The sequence below is a fragment of the Rhamphochromis sp. 'chilingali' genome (genome assembly GCF_963969265.1).
Source record: "Rhamphochromis sp. 'chilingali' genome assembly, chromosome: 18".
Lineage (NCBI taxonomy): Eukaryota > Metazoa > Chordata > Actinopteri > Cichliformes > Cichlidae > Rhamphochromis > Rhamphochromis sp. 'chilingali'.
Genome location: NC_137945.1, coordinates 27,434,366 through 27,450,261, shown reverse-complemented (window position 1 = coordinate 27,450,261; position 15,896 = coordinate 27,434,366). Strand labels below are relative to the sequence as shown.

Genomic DNA, 15,896 nt, shown 5'->3' with positions numbered 1-15,896 from the left:
CAAGAGCCAAGCTCCAATTTCCCTCGAGATGAATAAAGTATGATCAATCAATCAATTCTCACAGTAAAAGCCGACACAAACCTGATAATTGTGGAAGAAAATTAATCAAATAAAACTTGTAAACTGTTTGAAAATGGCGTTCTCTTGCACTTGATAGGTTTACGATACTAACAGCTCAGTATTCGAATAATAACAATTTCAGTTCGTACTGAGCCAATCAACCAATCAGAATGGGCAAGAGAAAAAACACACTGCCTAACGGGCTCACCGATACACACACACGCCAAAAATAAATAAATAAATAAAATAACTCCGTCAGTTAATCATCATCATCTACTAAGGTAAGAGTTTCTTTTAAGACTCATTCACACAAATACAGCATTGTGTACATACAGGCCGTACAATGTCGGCACAATATATTTGTTTACTAACAAGTTCTAGTTCTAGCTAAATGCTTTACATGTGCTAAAACATCAGTTAGTTGCCAGGACGCTTGACCAACATGATATTGTTTTTTACATGACCATTTAACATCTTTTTACATTGGTTACCAAATATGTGGCAGCTGATCGCAGCAAAAGGTTATTGATATGAAACAAAATCTCAACTGAGCCAGTGTCTGTCGTCCACTTTTTGTTCCATTTTTGTTAACCAAAATCTGGCACATGTTACTTACAGGGCAGTGCAAAAGTCTTTAGGTATCCCTCTTTTCTTTATATTTTACTTCCAATAAGGGTCTTTCAAAGTTTTTCTTTGGTTGCTTTTTGAATTCATTTTCAATTTAGTCTGATAATTAACCTGATAATTTTCAGAGGATTTTTTTAACCTATGAATGATGAAGAGGTGAAAACAGCAAAAAAAAAAAACAATTTGAAACTAGATATTTAGACACTTTTTTATTTGCACTCCAGTAATTTATAACATGTATAATAACATGTAAATTGGTCCCATTTATGAGAAAAAAACAAAATCCAAAATACAGATATAACACAGCTTGACAGGAATAAAATAGCATTTTTGGAAAAGAGCTAAAGAGCTATTAGCTGAAAATTTAGCATTGCTTAGCATAGCTCAGCATGGTGCTTGCAGTCTTTAAAAAAATGATACTGCAAAATAGCAAACAGAAGAAGAAGTGGAAGGGTGACTGTCAAAAAGCCATTCTTAAGATAAGAAAGGTTTGCCAAATTACATAATAACTGGACTGTGACATTAAAAGCATGCCTGGATTGAAAAACACAATGCAACACTAACAGTCATGGATTGGCCTCCCCAAAGGCTGGACCTGGACATTATGGAAGAAGCATCTTGACAGGGAAGGGAACAAAAAGAGAGAAAAATAAAAAGACAAGCTTTGAATATCCTTTAAGAAGCCTGTTCGTGAAAATAACTTTTTTCTTTTTAAATTTTGCTTATATACCGTATTTCCATGCATGTTTAGACACGTTTCAGTAAATCACTGCAGCCATTCCCTGTTTTCCAAGAAAAATACAAAGAAATGAGGTGTGGCTCAAGACTTGATTTTCACAGTACTGGATATCTTACTGCAAACCACACGCTATACTTCAAACCCCCGATTTGCATAATGCAAAGCTGAACACTGAGGCTAAATAGAGAAGTGGTTCATAAACTCCAGGAACTGGTTGAGTCATCTCTTCTGGGGGCTTGACTAAACCGTCACGTCATATTTTACGAAAGTGCAATATCTCTAGAATCTAAGTACATCTAAGAGGTGCCAATGTGGCAATGGTTTCCTCATAGATGCAACTCTCATTTCATTTTCTTAATGTGAGTAACGTTACCTTCTTCTGTTTACCCCAGGAACTAGCACAAACAGGTGATTTACGATTGAACCAGTGCCTCTCAGAATGAATCAAATGAAGACAGATGAGAAATATCAGCTGCCTGTTGACCAGCAAAAGAGCTGCAAACAGAACAGTAAGCATGCCGCGATCACACAGTTTACAAATCACTATCACACTCCAGCTAAACAACATTACCATCACATGAGTTCAGTACAATTAGAGCAGATAATTTGAACCTGTGACATCTCAAACTGCTAATATGTAATGGGCTTTTTTACTATCCCAGATGGGCTTTTTCAAAGAGTTCCTGCCACGATAATGCCTAATAAGGTAGAGAACCTGCCATCGATGGCTATGACTAGGACACAAACACTCCAGTATCCATTAAGCACTTCTCTTCAGTGCTGTGGAGGGATCCAGAATTGGGCACTGCACCCCTATACTGCGTATTCCTTACCAGGTAACCCCTTATTTCCAGATTCATGTGAGTGTTTTTGTGTCAAAAGCAAAAGTAGTGACAGGATGGTGCTGCTTCCTCTGGATTCCTGCAGTTTTTTACATCTCTGTTATAACAAGAAACAGATATTAAAGAGGGGGAATGTTCGTGCTGCAACTGATAAACAAAGCAGTGATGCATTAAACCTCAGCTTTTATTTTTTAACAGGCACTCCGGTCAACTTCCAAATCCGTTCACAGATGCTGGCATCAATTGCCAAGGCCAGCACATGCACACCAAGTCCTCCACCAGAAACCTGTGAGTACAGCAGAGATGCTCTCAATGATATGCTATCACTTCTAGGTAGCAGCTGATTGCCCTTGTGCTGCTGCTGAGTTGCTACACTGGGTGACTAAGAACTGTAGAAGCAAAAACAGGCATTTCCTACACGAACTGTATAAATGCCAGAGGACAATATTAAGCTCCAGGAAAACCACACACTGTTTGTTATAGTCAATATAAGGCCCTTGTATGTAGTTACCATCTATGAGACACATCAGAATTGACTATCTGATAATATTGTATCCTTTCTGTTGGTAGATTTGCATACTCTATGCTCACTAGGGATTGGGAGCATAAACTCATCAGGAAAGTGTTTACTGGGGAAGCCAAAGGAAGTTGTCCCATCACCTTTTCTGTAACCAGCCTTTGTAACCGGCATTGTCTACACTTTTCAGAGTGAGGAAAGCTACCTTTTTCACTCAGTTTTATATCTTCCATCCATCTATGCACTTTCTGACACTTATCCAGGTCCAGGTAGGAAGAGCAACAGTCAGACATCCTTCTCCCAAGCCTCCTCCAGCTCTTCTGGGGAGATCAAGGCTTTCCTAAGCCAGCTGAGGAATGTAATCTCCCCAGCATGTTGTGGCTCTGCCCCCATGACTCGTCCCACTATGATGGCTGGAAAACCTCACGTAGATTGTGGCTAGGAAGCATCTCAGTAAGATGTTGAACCACCATAACTGCCTTATTTCAGTGTGGACGAGTAGCAGCTCTACTCTGAGTTCCTCAAAAATGACCGAGCTGCTATTGCTAAGGCTGAGCCCGGCCACTCTCCTGAGGAAATTTCCACTGCTTGTATCTGTGATCTCATTCTTTTGATCACTAGCCACAACTCGTCACCATAGGCAAGGGTTGGAATGTAGACCAACCTGTATATTGACAGCTTTGCTTTCATGCTTAGCTCTCTTTTCACCACAGGTAGAGCATCCGCACTACTGCAGACACCTCGCCAGTCCATCAACTGACCAATCAGGTTGTCTGAGTATTCAGTTAGCATAAGCCAAGAAGTTAGCTAATGCTATAAAAACTATCACAAGCAAACCAACACAATTGACCAAATTTGACTAGCAGAAAACTGAATTTGATAATGCACTATTATTATGTTCAATAAAGAAAACACTTGAAATCCTTACCATTTGTTTCAGAAGAGAGTTTTATATAAGCAAAAGCTTTTTTTCCATTTTCCACCGCATTCCAAAGCTATCACACAGCAATGTGATTGGTCAGTTTCCATGTTGATACTGGACCAGCATTATTATGATGATGCAGGAACAACACCAATAAGAGAAAATCAGATAGATCAGTGTCTTTATATTTACGTTTTTATCTTAAATCATCTGAAAGATAGATGAGATTCAAAGTCCAGCAGATAGGTTTCATTATTCATAGTCTATATTTGGCCTCCATACCAACTTATACAGTATTCAAATTTTCAGCCTGTTTCTCCGATTCTCTATTCACTCTTTATTCTCCGCGCTACTGATGACTTACCACCCTGCAAAATTTGCGATGATCTTGAAATATGATGCATTTCCAAAAGAGCATAAAAAGAAAGAACAAACTCCACCTCGAGCCGAAGCATGTTTATGTACATCTCTCTGTGTGTTAATCACATAATGATCCAAAGTTGGACAGTGTAAAAGTCCATTTGAATACTTAACACTTTAGCTTTCACTTCTCTCACTGTGTGTTTTTACAGTGAGGTTGCAAATTCAACTTAAGTCAAGGATCTAAGTGCTTCCTCCACCAGTAACTCCCCGCCAACTCAAATGACTGAGAAAGTAACAGAAATTTGGGAGAAATGCACACGTACAGACGTCATCAAGCTTTTACATCATTCCAATTACTTAGATCATACCTCTGTGATGCCTGCAGGGGGAGCCAACTCCTTTAGCTTGGGGTATGGAAGGTGCTGTGGCAGAAGGAGGAGAGCTATTTATATTTGTTCAATCGATAACTTTATCGATATCAGTAGCCTGTCTATTTACTGTATAGATCTAATTTGAATAAAAGTACAAATGTGAAGATTTGACATAAAATAAGAGTTCCTATCACACACTGGTGACTTTTTGTTCTGCTTTGAGAAAGCAGGTTTTCAGTATTGCAGTCATACTTTGTGCTTTCAGCTGGCTGTTTGCTTCGGAGCTGAAGAGGCGCTTCAGTCTAGCTGATAAAAAATTCCTCTCCAAAGACAAACAGCAGAGCCCCTGACTCATAGCGCTGTGTCGGGAGAGAGCAAACCATACTGTTGACATCAGGAGGCCAGTGATGTCATGGTGATGTCAATGCCTCTAATTGTAAATTGCACACACACAGCTCCACTGTTGGCCGTGGTAATGTTTCAGTGAGAGAGAAGACTCTGAAAGGGGCAGTTTCTCTTGGAAAAGCTGGGAGCGTATACAGTATGGCTGTGACTGGGGATGAGACAGAAACAGGTATGTCTCTTTTATTACCGGATCTTTGTGAGAGTGCGTTTTCAGATTGTTGTTTTGTTGGACTGTCTCTTTAAGAGTTAGTGAGATTCGTGAGTTTATGGTGAGTGGGAAAATTCACAGTTAAAATAAGTTAGAAGCTTTTAGACTGAAAAGAAAAAGATTATTGTGATGCTTGCTTTTTTCTTCTTTATATGTTTTCAGTCAGTTTTTCCCCAAACCAGCTCAGTTAAGATCAGTAACTTCCTCAAAATAACGTCACAAGTAGGGTCCTCTGAGAAAAGTACCGGATGATCTGAAAGAAATAGAGATTATCCTCGTTTTCCACGGTCAGCTGCATCAAGATTGCTCCGGAGGAAACATTTTCACAGGATCTGCCTGTGTCTCTCTGTTTCTCTGCCTCTCTCTCTCTTTGTGAAATGCTTCAGCGCTCTGCCCACTCAGAGCACATAGCAGCACCGGCTGACGTCACTGCTCTTCCTGGAACAAGCCCCCCAGCAGCGACATGCACATGCACCCAATGAATAAGATGCACACTGACGTCAGCTGCTGGCCACACTGTGATTACATACGGCTCTTTTCGCAGTTCCAACATGTCAGAGAATTAATGAGTCCTACTGGTGCTGACCAAACAATGAACAGAAGGAGAAGTGGACAGGAATGGCACCGTCTCTCAGTGTCTGTTTCTCTCGCAGCATCACACGCTGGCTTGATTCGATAAGATTTTGTCAGAATACATACAACCGAGTCACTCATGCTCTAATTATTTCTGTTTCTTATTATAGCGTTAAGCAACATACTGGGTGAGCGTGTGATAAAACCATTTAAAATCTGAATTCTGTTTAATGGGAACTTGCAGTTACAACGCGTTCCAGGATTATTCACGCTGTGCTTTATTTTTGTCGATCTAAAATAAATAGATAGCATGTTGATGTTGAATAAAAATGTGAAAATTAGATTATGATTTTGGGTTTGAAAGAGGCTGTTCCACAAAACACTTTTCACACTACCAGTTTTAACTCTTTACCCCTTTGAATGCCTGCTGGTCTTTATTGACATATACTGAGGTGTCAAAAGTCATCACTAAGGGTACAGGTCGTGAAATGCTGTCTTTATGGGGAAAAGAGTTAAAGATGTTGCTTGTTACTGGATCTCTAACTCCAGTAGCTCTGATAGCAACTGTAGCTACTCAACCAACTGCAACAAAAGTCTTCCGGCTTTTGATTTAATAATTTAAGCAAGCGAAAAATTTACATTACATAACAGCTGATTCCTGCCATCAGTAAATGTCATCTTTCATGAGTACAGCCTTACTGTGTTGCCTTACTGTGTCCATAGGAATTAAGAGGGTAAGTAGCAGTAAGCTGCTGCTAATCAAATGATGTAACAGGCAGATAAAGTCAGGCAATGATTACTTAAAGTTCTTGCTGCTAAAAGTGGTTCTGCAAAGCTACTCAATCAAGTGTCATACTGAACTTTTATTTTACATGAAAAACTGCAAAATACAGTTTCATTAATAAACATTCTGTCTATTAAGGATGTAAACTATTAGCCTAAAACGTATGACCAAAGCTCTGAGTCTGATGTGTTGTTTTGCGTCTCCCTAGGTACCCCTGGTGACCTGACTGGCTGCCAGCTGCGTAACCCCACCTCCAGCCTCCCTCAGGGTGTCGCAGGGCCCAGTGCTCACAGCTCCCAGAAACTTATAGAGGATGCCTTACAGAAGAGGGAGCTGCGCTTGATGAAGAACAGGTATAGAGGAGTGCTTACATTCATTCTCTTGGACAATATAACCCAGATAATAAGGCATTCGTGCCAACACAGTAACAACAACAATTTAAATAATCCAGTGTCAGCTGGATAGATTCAAAGTATATCCTTGGGGAATATATCTTCTCTCATTCCTGCTGTGTCTGTTGTATAATATACAATCATCTGCATGATAATACATGACATGTCCATGTAATAATAAGTTTTATAGCACGTCATTAGTTCACCACATAATTCCCCTTCATCCACACTCTTTATCTTCTAATTCTTATTTGTCCTCACGTTACCTTCTCTGCGTCCTGTGTTTGGTGTGTGGAGTGAGTTGTCTCACATGGAGGTTAAAATGTCAAATTTTGTGCGCATATATACGTATACGCGTTTATGTGGATAATAGTGATTTGCCGGTGAGCAAACAGAGTACTCTACATTGTGCGTTGACTATGTGCTTGCTGTAAACAGCTGTTTCCAATGCCAGCTTTTCTTGGTTGTCTTTTTTCCTGCATTTCTTCCCTACACTGTGATTTTACTATGATCGGCTATTTATCAGTGAATCGTTGTTTACTTTGTAAGATCCTCCTTTGGTTGGCTGTGATGTAAAAGACCTAGCCTGGAGGTTTTTGAATGGTAACGCCTTCAAAAAGATAATCATCTTAACCTTTCGTGGTAGGCTTTTTGTATGTGTTGTTCTCAGATTAACAGCTTTAATGAGTCCTCTGTTGTCCACTGCTTCCAGGGAAGCTGCCCGTGAGTGTCGGCGGAAGAAGAAGGAATATGTCAGGTGCCTTGAGAATCGCGTGGCCGTGCTGGAAAATCAAAATAAGACTCTGATAGAAGAGCTTAGAGCCTTAAAAGACATCTATCGTCACAAAGTGGAGTGATGGGGAATCGGGATTGTGTGGACTGTGTCGGTTTGTTTCTGTGGCCTATCTTGAGGACTCTGTGTACATATACACGCACTCCAACGAACACACACCCTTTGTAGTTGCTAATTAAATGTGTTTACACAATGATGTCGGTGTTTCAGGCTCTGAATTATCCATGCACCAGCAGCAGCTGAAATATGCAGCTTGTTTCAGGAGATATCAGTGAGTATTTGTGAGCCAGGCTTCTAGAGGAAGTAGGCCCTATGTGGATCAGAATGTCCAACAGCGGAGGTTAAACCTGAACGTGTCAGCAATGGCTTTGCGTTACCTTAACCGCATTGCGTTTTACATTCCTTTACAATATTATGATGTGGGTCTGTTCAAATACTCCATTAATTGGTAGTCTTTGTGATGGCTTTGTTTGGAGGACTGTTCAGGGAGAAAAATGCTGCCAGAAGCCAAATTTTCAAATATCAGGGTTCATGTGATCTTCAGGGCTTCACAAAGTTTGTGGGGGTTTTTTAAATTTTGTTTGATTTTAGAAGGTCCGATGCCTCTAACCAGTGGCATTATTATTTATTCGGGCAGGTTTTGCTGCACATTGTTCTATATTTTTGGGATATTGCAGCAGAGTTGAGTGTATGTTTAGAAAAAATATCTGTTTTTGATACATTTGCATTAACTTGTCGTTTCCTTTTTTTGTTCCCTTTGCATCTGTATCTGTGATTAAATTTAACACTCTAGTCGTGAGACAGTTGCTCATTTGTTTTTAATGACATATTAGCTGCTGGATTCTTGGTGTATCATTTCTCCTCTGCAGCACGTTAAGAATCGTCAGAACCCATGTGAAGGCCTTTTGGAATGTTTTCACTTCAATAAAATTCTCGTTCAGCCTCTCTGTGTCTTTCTTCTCACATGCAGTAAATGTTAAAGACGTGCATATGACTTAAAACTAGTCAACGGGAGTTCATTTGCTATTAGTTTGGGCTTAGAGAGATAAGACGAAAGGCCTCACGGACCTTATAAGCTAAAGTTCCATTAAAGCAGACGCTGCCACTCTGAGTCTCAGCCTTGGGTTTCTGCTTGGAACATGACGTTCCGTTCTTCACTGATGGTGATGGCTCACCTTGATACTGAGACTGTCACTAATAAAGCACAGTCATTTCCTCTCTTTTGTTGCATTTTTGCAGGTGACAGACATTTTGTGGAAGAGCTGCACTTTTAATGGACGAATGGAAGATTAGAGAGTGCTCTTAAGCACATTTTCTTAAACCACAACCAGTGGAACACAGATGTGCCAACGGAAAGGAAATATTTTCCTGCTCTCTTTAGTAGCGCTATTCTCATGCTTAGCAAATTGAGAAATTGTTGCTCTAAAAAGGAAAATATTAAGAATCTGTGCTTGATATTTAACCAGCTCACAGGATGGAAGGAGAAAAAAGGGACTCGTGGATAGCAATGAGGGATCTTGATTGTGCAGTGCTTGTGTCACTCCTATGTGTAATTTGCCTCAGAGACCTAGTAACAAAGCAACAAAGGAAAGAATCCAGTATCACTGAGACCAGCCTTGCACCTGGGCCTATTGTGAAACCTTATTCCTGTCCAGTCTCTAAACACTTCCATCGTCAGAGAGAAAAGAATCCACTATTTGGGAACAGTATAATACAGCTGTTTTGAGTTTAAATGCTGCATTTGCATACCTGACCTATGCTATCAGATCAAATGCTTTGTGCAGGTACATCTTACATCCTAATTAAAACATACCATGGGCTTTATTGAAGTGACTAATCATCCAAAATCCTGCCATGAATGCTTCCACACTGCATTCATAGAATAAAAAGCACAGCACAGTCTGTAATCTTGGTAACTGGTAGGGGGGGAAAGAAATGGAAAAAAAGATCAAATTACAAAATACATGTTTTTAAAAATTTAGATAAGCTTGTCATAAAATGCAGTGCAGGTACAGTACCAGCAGGCTGCACTACAGCATCATGCCTGGTCATCTCAGTCTATACAATCCTGCAAACAGGATTTTTTTTCTCATTTTTCCAGCCTCGGTTTACAAATACACATTGTCGTACATTTGAAGAAACGTCCTGATTGAACTGGCTATTATTCTTCAGGGCTTCACTTTGTTTGCATTCCCAAACCCCAACCAGAAAAAAATCCAGTTAATACTACAAAAATCAAAGATTTTTTCACATGCAAAGGAAAGCCCCGTATGGGTTTGCCAGTCATTAGTCAAGATCAAGTAATTTACTGTACACAAACACGGGTGTGGACAGGCGTCTGTGTTTGTGCCCATAACAAGTCATAACCAGGGAAACAGCACAGTTCATTCACCTTTTCAAGCAAAATGAACGGCTTTCTATTTTAAGTTTACAGATACACCAACAACTGCATAAAAATATCGGTTAAAAAATGGGGTAACGAAACGTAGCGTCATTACGTTGTATTACATTCCTTAGTTTCCTTGGTTGTATCCTGTAGACGGTATTATAATTGAGCATTTATTACACGGTTGTAACTACCCACTTGAACCGGAACCTTTTCCATCACAGCCACAGCGCAGTGGGTTTTTTTTTTAAAGATATGTTTATGAGCGGCAGGGAGCGTGGAATTTTTAATAAGAGTAATAGTCTTTGCAATTTATATGTTGAGCTACATTTTTTTAAAGGAACTTTAAATAAAAATCAAAGCGCACTTCTACCTCGGGAGTTACTTTTATCCCTCAATTTCTTTATAATCACAAATGCTTTCTTTTCTGGCCATTAACGGCCCCTAATTCGAAACTGCTTAAGCAACTTTGGTTATCGAAAATCTGACTGTACTTGTAGTACCTGAAAGCAACACGGCAGCGGATGTAGCAGCAGCAGCAGTCTACAGTACTCTGGCAACCATGTAGCGCTGAGAGCAAAAACATCTTCCTCTCCGACCAGCTCAAGTGCCATGTTCTTATATCCGTATCGTTATAAAGTAACAGTGCTCGGAAAATGTGTCTCAGAGAGTAAACGCACGCTCGGAGAGGAATTACAGGGCGAGGGAGTCGACAGCGATACCGAAGCCTGCTATCCAGGGGCACCACCTCCCCTCGCCTGGAGGTTTGGAAGTGGACATTTAGCTGGTTTTCTTTTTCATTAGCCAACCTTGGCGTTTTTTCTCTTTTTCTGTTTTTTCTAGTAGCTCCCAATGGCTCCATTTGTTTAACTAAGCGTGCCGTGGACGCGAGAGAAGGGCGTGTAACGCAAATTGTACCAGGGCAAAGCTCGTTTGCACCGGGGTCCCGTCTCCGCGTTACCGCCCCGTTTTTTCCTCTTGTAGTAAGGCTAGCAGCAACAGCAGGGAGAAAGCCTGCCGGGTGGAGTTGGGCTTGAGGAATACAACCGAAAGCTGCTTTCGCAAACATGGGCAATACAACCTCCTGCTGCGTGTCGTCGAGCCCCAAACACCGGAGAAGCAACCACTCCAGGCTGGAGCCCTACCGGCCCGAGCCGGAGCTGAGTCGCGAAGACACGGGTTGCAACCTCCAGCACATCAGCGACAGAGAAAATATAGATGGTAAGATGCAGACTGGCTTCTTTATGGCATTTAAATAAAAATAAGAAACTACAAGTTTTTTTCCTCAAGATATTATTGATATTATTTTATAATAGTGTTGCAAATCGTTTAGTATTTCATATATTGTGATTTATTACTCCAATATGCTCACGCTTCTGCAGAAATAGGCGATTAAACAGGTAATGCGACCTTGCAATGTCTGTGCGAAGGACCCACCCTCCCATAATACCAATAACTGCGGTAACTGTGGGCTTCATCTTCTTTGGACTCCTAGCTTGTAAATCTGCCATATTTCATGTTTCCAAGCTTGGATGGCTGCAACATGAGGATAGTTTTCCTCAAAAAAAGATAAAAAGATAAAAAAAAGAACAATTTCACTGATACCTTTCATTCCTATGACACTGCCATAGAAAAACAACAGTGGGCAGGTTGAATGAGTCCGATGTCTTCAGGGTGGACCTTTGTCTTGTACGATTTTTGTTAAGCGTCTGCGTGTGAAAGAATGCATAAGGCAGGGCAGTTTGAGTGCGGGTCGCTGTTCTGGTGGGAGGTGATGGTGCTGGACAGGGTGTCCACTCACTTCCCTTTTAAGTAGGAGATGTGTAACCAGTTTAAACTTTCATTTACACCAGCACATTCACACTCTCACGCACACACACAGATAAAAGTCAAGTGACACTGCTTTTGGCCTCTAAACATTAACACAGACGTTGGAGACATGTAGCATTTGAGTATCAGTAGTATTTCAGTCTGACTGAAACAAATTTATTTAGGGTCAGTGACTTCATCCGATTCGAGCCAGGCCTTAAGTGTCCCTGTTTGTGTATCCTTGAAAATCAAAGAAACCCTGCAGAAACTCTAAGGAAATACGAGGGAGAGGGAGTGAATGGGGGGAAAGGAAGTCATACCAGCATGCCATAGCAGTAAGGAAATTACCAGTAATGCTTGAAGAGATGTGCAGTAACTATGAAACATTAGCAGGAACCAGCCCCAATGCTGGTTGCTGAAGCGGACTTATCACAGTTTCTCAACTGTGGCAGTGTTTTTTTGTTTTTTTTGGTCCCCTCCAACCACCACCACCGCCAAAGCTACAGTGTACTGCTCTCAGTCTAATGCCTTTTTCCAGGCAGGAGATGTGTACCATTGTGTACCTAATATTTCCTACGAACATGACATTGCGCAATACGAGTTTTCTTACTAAAACATGGTGGAAAGACCGAAATGTGTTCATTTTTGTTTCTCTTTCAGTGCTATTTATGACTTTCTCCAAAGTGGTTGCATTTTTTTGTGAGCTGCACAACTCGCACTGTAATTAGGGACGTGCAGTCGTACCCCTGCCTGTCTGTTAACGTGTAAAGCAACACAAACTTTACAAGGTCTGACCTGTTATGGTTGATGTCATGAGTGTTACAGACAAGACAAGTGACAAGGGTGCACATTTGAACATGAAGCCGACCGATGCAAACGTGCATGTCTGAAAGAGGGGCTCACATGATGTGCTTTGAATACAAGCTCTGAACTGTTTCTTCAGCAGCTTTCTAAATAATGGATCAGTCGTGGAGTGGGTCATGTGAGTGTTGGCCTGCGTGGCTTTTAATAAGTATTTGGATGTTTACGCTGCAAAGGATTTCTTAGTTGCTAACCACTGATATTGATATTTCAGATGTGGGTTTGGATACCAACAGGCTAAGCAAAGTAGCACAGAAATCCTTTCTACCTAGTTCTTTCAGGTCCTCTTGGGGATTCAAAGGCATTGCAAGGAGGGGCCTGCCTGGGCCTCCCGTTGCCTCATCTGGACCCACAGATCTCCCGTGATAGAGGCTGTGTCTGATGAGGAGCGCCAGTTGTGAGATGGGCTTCACGGTTAAAAACACCCTTTAGTCACAGCCCGGCTCCTGATTACACAGCCCTGTGCCTCAGTCCTGCTCCAGCTTGTTTATTTTCCATGTGTTTACTGGGTTTTGAGGTAAACTCAGTGCAGTCCACTTTTAAACAGACACGTTTATTATTCAAATCTAGTAGATGCGTGATATATGTAAAGTCAGATCAGTAGTAGTAGTGATAATTGCTGTTATCAAGCAGTCACACCTCTCATTATGGTTATAACACTTTCACAAGAAGTTGTGTGAGGTCAGTCCTAATAAAGAGCAGATTTATCCACGCGCCCAGACAGCTTTCAAGGGAAACACATGTTTGGCAGCTTGTACCTGCAGTTTGATTTCATCAGTCAGTGACCGCGGCATTCTAACAGGAGTACAAGTATAAGAAGTACAGTGAGTATGACAAATCTAGCATTTAAACATATAATGCTACCATAAACCTTTACCTGGATAAATAAATGCTTTTGGTTGTTTAGACCTTCAGTAGATAGATTATTAAGTTAAGTAAACTGTTTTATTTCACAGAGTCACTGGACAAGAGCTCAAAGTAACCAACAAACCAACAAATCCAGAAACAAAGCTCAGCATTGTGCCGTTTACAATAGATAGAAAGCAGGACACAAGGGCAGACTCCATGCTGGTTATTTGTGTTTGTCCCAGGCTATTTACACTAGTGATTAGGTAGTGACCCCTTCACCCTCTCACTGGAACTATAATAGCATTCCATAGGCACAAGACTCATCTGTGTATCCTGCACAGGATCACAGCTTTGTCCAGGGAAACGGGTACATATATACATTCGATATAATATGACTTTAGCTGTACAAAGTGCATCTCTGCCCCTTTGTATTGTGTATTATTATTTACGTTACCCTGGCTACACAGAGCTCGTGATTTATTAAAAAAAAAAAACTGCTGACAGTGGTGACAACACATGACCACACTCTTGTGTGTTTGTGTGTGCAAACAAACCACCTCAGTGCACATCTTACTTAGAAGTATGAAAGGCTCTGTTGCTGGGTTTTTGTAATCATACTGTATAGACTGTCTATGTTCAGTCTGCCCTGTTATGGCTGTTTTGCAGATTATGTATAGCAATGCCCATGCAGAGATTTGTCAGGGTCAAGTTCGTAATATGTAATTAAGCAGCTGGTTCCAAATGAGAGGATATTGCTGTTAAAATACTTGTGCTTTCTCTCCGGTGTTGTTAGACTGGTGGCCTGTGTGGTTACTGAGCAGATTACACAGTCGAGATGGTTTCTATTTTAAATGCATTTGATATAAAAAAATTCACGACTAGTTATGTAAAGATGTGTTTCTAAAAATCTGTAAAAGGTGGCTTTTTCAATGCAGCATTGGTGTGTGTGTATAAAGGGTTTATTAGCATGACTAAACACCATAAATATATATTTTTTAAATACCTTGAGTTTGTCTGTCATCACACACATTTCCACAGGTAATATTTCTGATTATTTATTTATTTTGAATTAAGAAGGTGAACGCATGAGTTTCTCCTCTCTTCTGAATGGAAAGTCTGTTACTGGCTGAGAGCTAGATTTTTAAAAGTTATTCTTAACACTCCCTGTAGAAGAAAATGAGAGGGAAACAGAGGACATGATTTGAACAGAGATAATGATTAGACCTCTATGTGCTTCTTTACTTTCATTGCTGCACAGAATAGTGAGCGGGATCTCCAAATCAACAGCAGATCTATTTTTAGCCTAATTTGATCAGAGACCTTTGTAATGTTGAACCGCAGCTCAGCAGCACCAAGTAACGGTAAAACTAAACCTCTTGCTCTCTCTTAGAATTCAAAGAAATGTGAAAGGTGATTAAACAGATGGATCCCTCACCCTGTTTGGATTTTACTTACCACAGACATCTGTAAATGAGCAATGGCTTCAGGCCCAGCATTTGTCCATCTCATCAGTGTTAAAATTAGTTATTTCTGGAGCATGCACACACACACACACACACACACACACACACACACACACACACACACACACACACACACACACACACACACACACACACACACACTGATGAGTCTTGCTTGCAGGCTAATTGAAATCTGGACATGGATTATTCATGCCTGGTTGATGAGCCCGGGGAGTCTCCTAACTACATCTATGGTGTATGATACTATTTTATTTTGAGTGTGTGTGAGGTGAAAATATTCCTAAAAACCTGATTTGTTAAATGTCTTTTGTAAGTATATAGATGTTAGATTTACTTTAAGTAGGGATTTTACCCATACCCATGTGAACCATGCCAAGTGCAGAATTGCAGAAATTCATATTTGAAAATTGACATAATTAAAAACTGCACGTCAAAGCTTTAAGATGTTGCAAATCAAATCTTGAGCCAACCTGTCGCAGAGCTTTGCTGGATGTTTTCATGTTTCTCGAGGATGTGACTTTAGATGCTGTTCATGTGCTGTAGATAGAGCTGGGCGATATAAGATTTTTTCATATCACGATATGTTTTTTTCATTTCAGGCGATAACGATATATCACGATATAAGCCAAATAACTATATTTGTAAGATTTAAATGTGCCGTTGCTCACAAGTAAAATGTGAAATAATCAGCAGCTTGTTTTTATTTAAATATTTATTTCCCATAATAAGTTCAACAGGGTAGATGTACTTAAGGAACATGAGACTTTTTCAGATAAATAAAGGCAAATATTGCAAACTACACAAAAGGCAGCCGCTAAAGCGTTTAAGTTTCAAAATAGAACAAACGAAACAAACTAAATTGTCAATTCCACTTAGAAACAAAATATTAATTCTAAAAATAAATCTTAGCT

General features: G+C 40.3%; 2 protein-coding genes across 3 annotated transcripts in view; both read left to right on the top strand.

The window, feature by feature from the left end:
* The first annotated feature begins 224 nt into the window (after positions 1–224).
* Positions 225–8,480, top strand: LOC308385943 (cAMP-responsive element modulator-like). Its single transcript, XM_080865159.1, has 6 exons — positions 225–341; positions 1,819–1,935; positions 2,089–2,262; positions 2,467–2,556; positions 6,620–6,764; positions 7,516–8,480. The coding sequence occupies exons 2-6, from the start codon at positions 1,866–1,868 to the stop codon at positions 7,658–7,660; spliced, it is 624 nt and encodes a 207-aa protein (XP_080721285.1). The 5' UTR covers positions 225–341; positions 1,819–1,865; the 3' UTR covers positions 7,661–8,480.
* A 2,023-nt stretch (positions 8,481–10,503) lies between these two features.
* The window catches only part of ccny (cyclin Y), a 46,018-nt gene continuing 40,625 nt past the window's right edge, over positions 10,504–15,896 (top strand). For both annotated transcript variants that reach the window (XM_080865762.1, XM_080865761.1), the window contains exon 1: positions 10,504–11,203. In XM_080865762.1, coding sequence (XP_080721888.1) covers positions 11,050–11,203 — 154 coding nt within the window. In that variant the 5' untranslated portion in view covers positions 10,504–11,049. The remainder of the gene's footprint in view (positions 11,204–15,896) is intronic.

Coding starts and splice junctions, on each gene's coding strand:
- LOC308385943 (XM_080865159.1), top strand. CDS start 1,866: ATGAATCAAATGAAGACAGATGAGAAATATCAGCTGCCTGTTGACCAG. Junction 1,936..2,088: donor AAAGAGCTGCAAACAGAACA/GTAAGCATGCCG, acceptor TTACTATCCCAG/ATGGGCTTTTTCAAAGAGTT. Junction 6,765..7,515: donor CTGCGCTTGATGAAGAACAG/GTATAGAGGAGT, acceptor CACTGCTTCCAG/GGAAGCTGCCCGTGAGTGTC.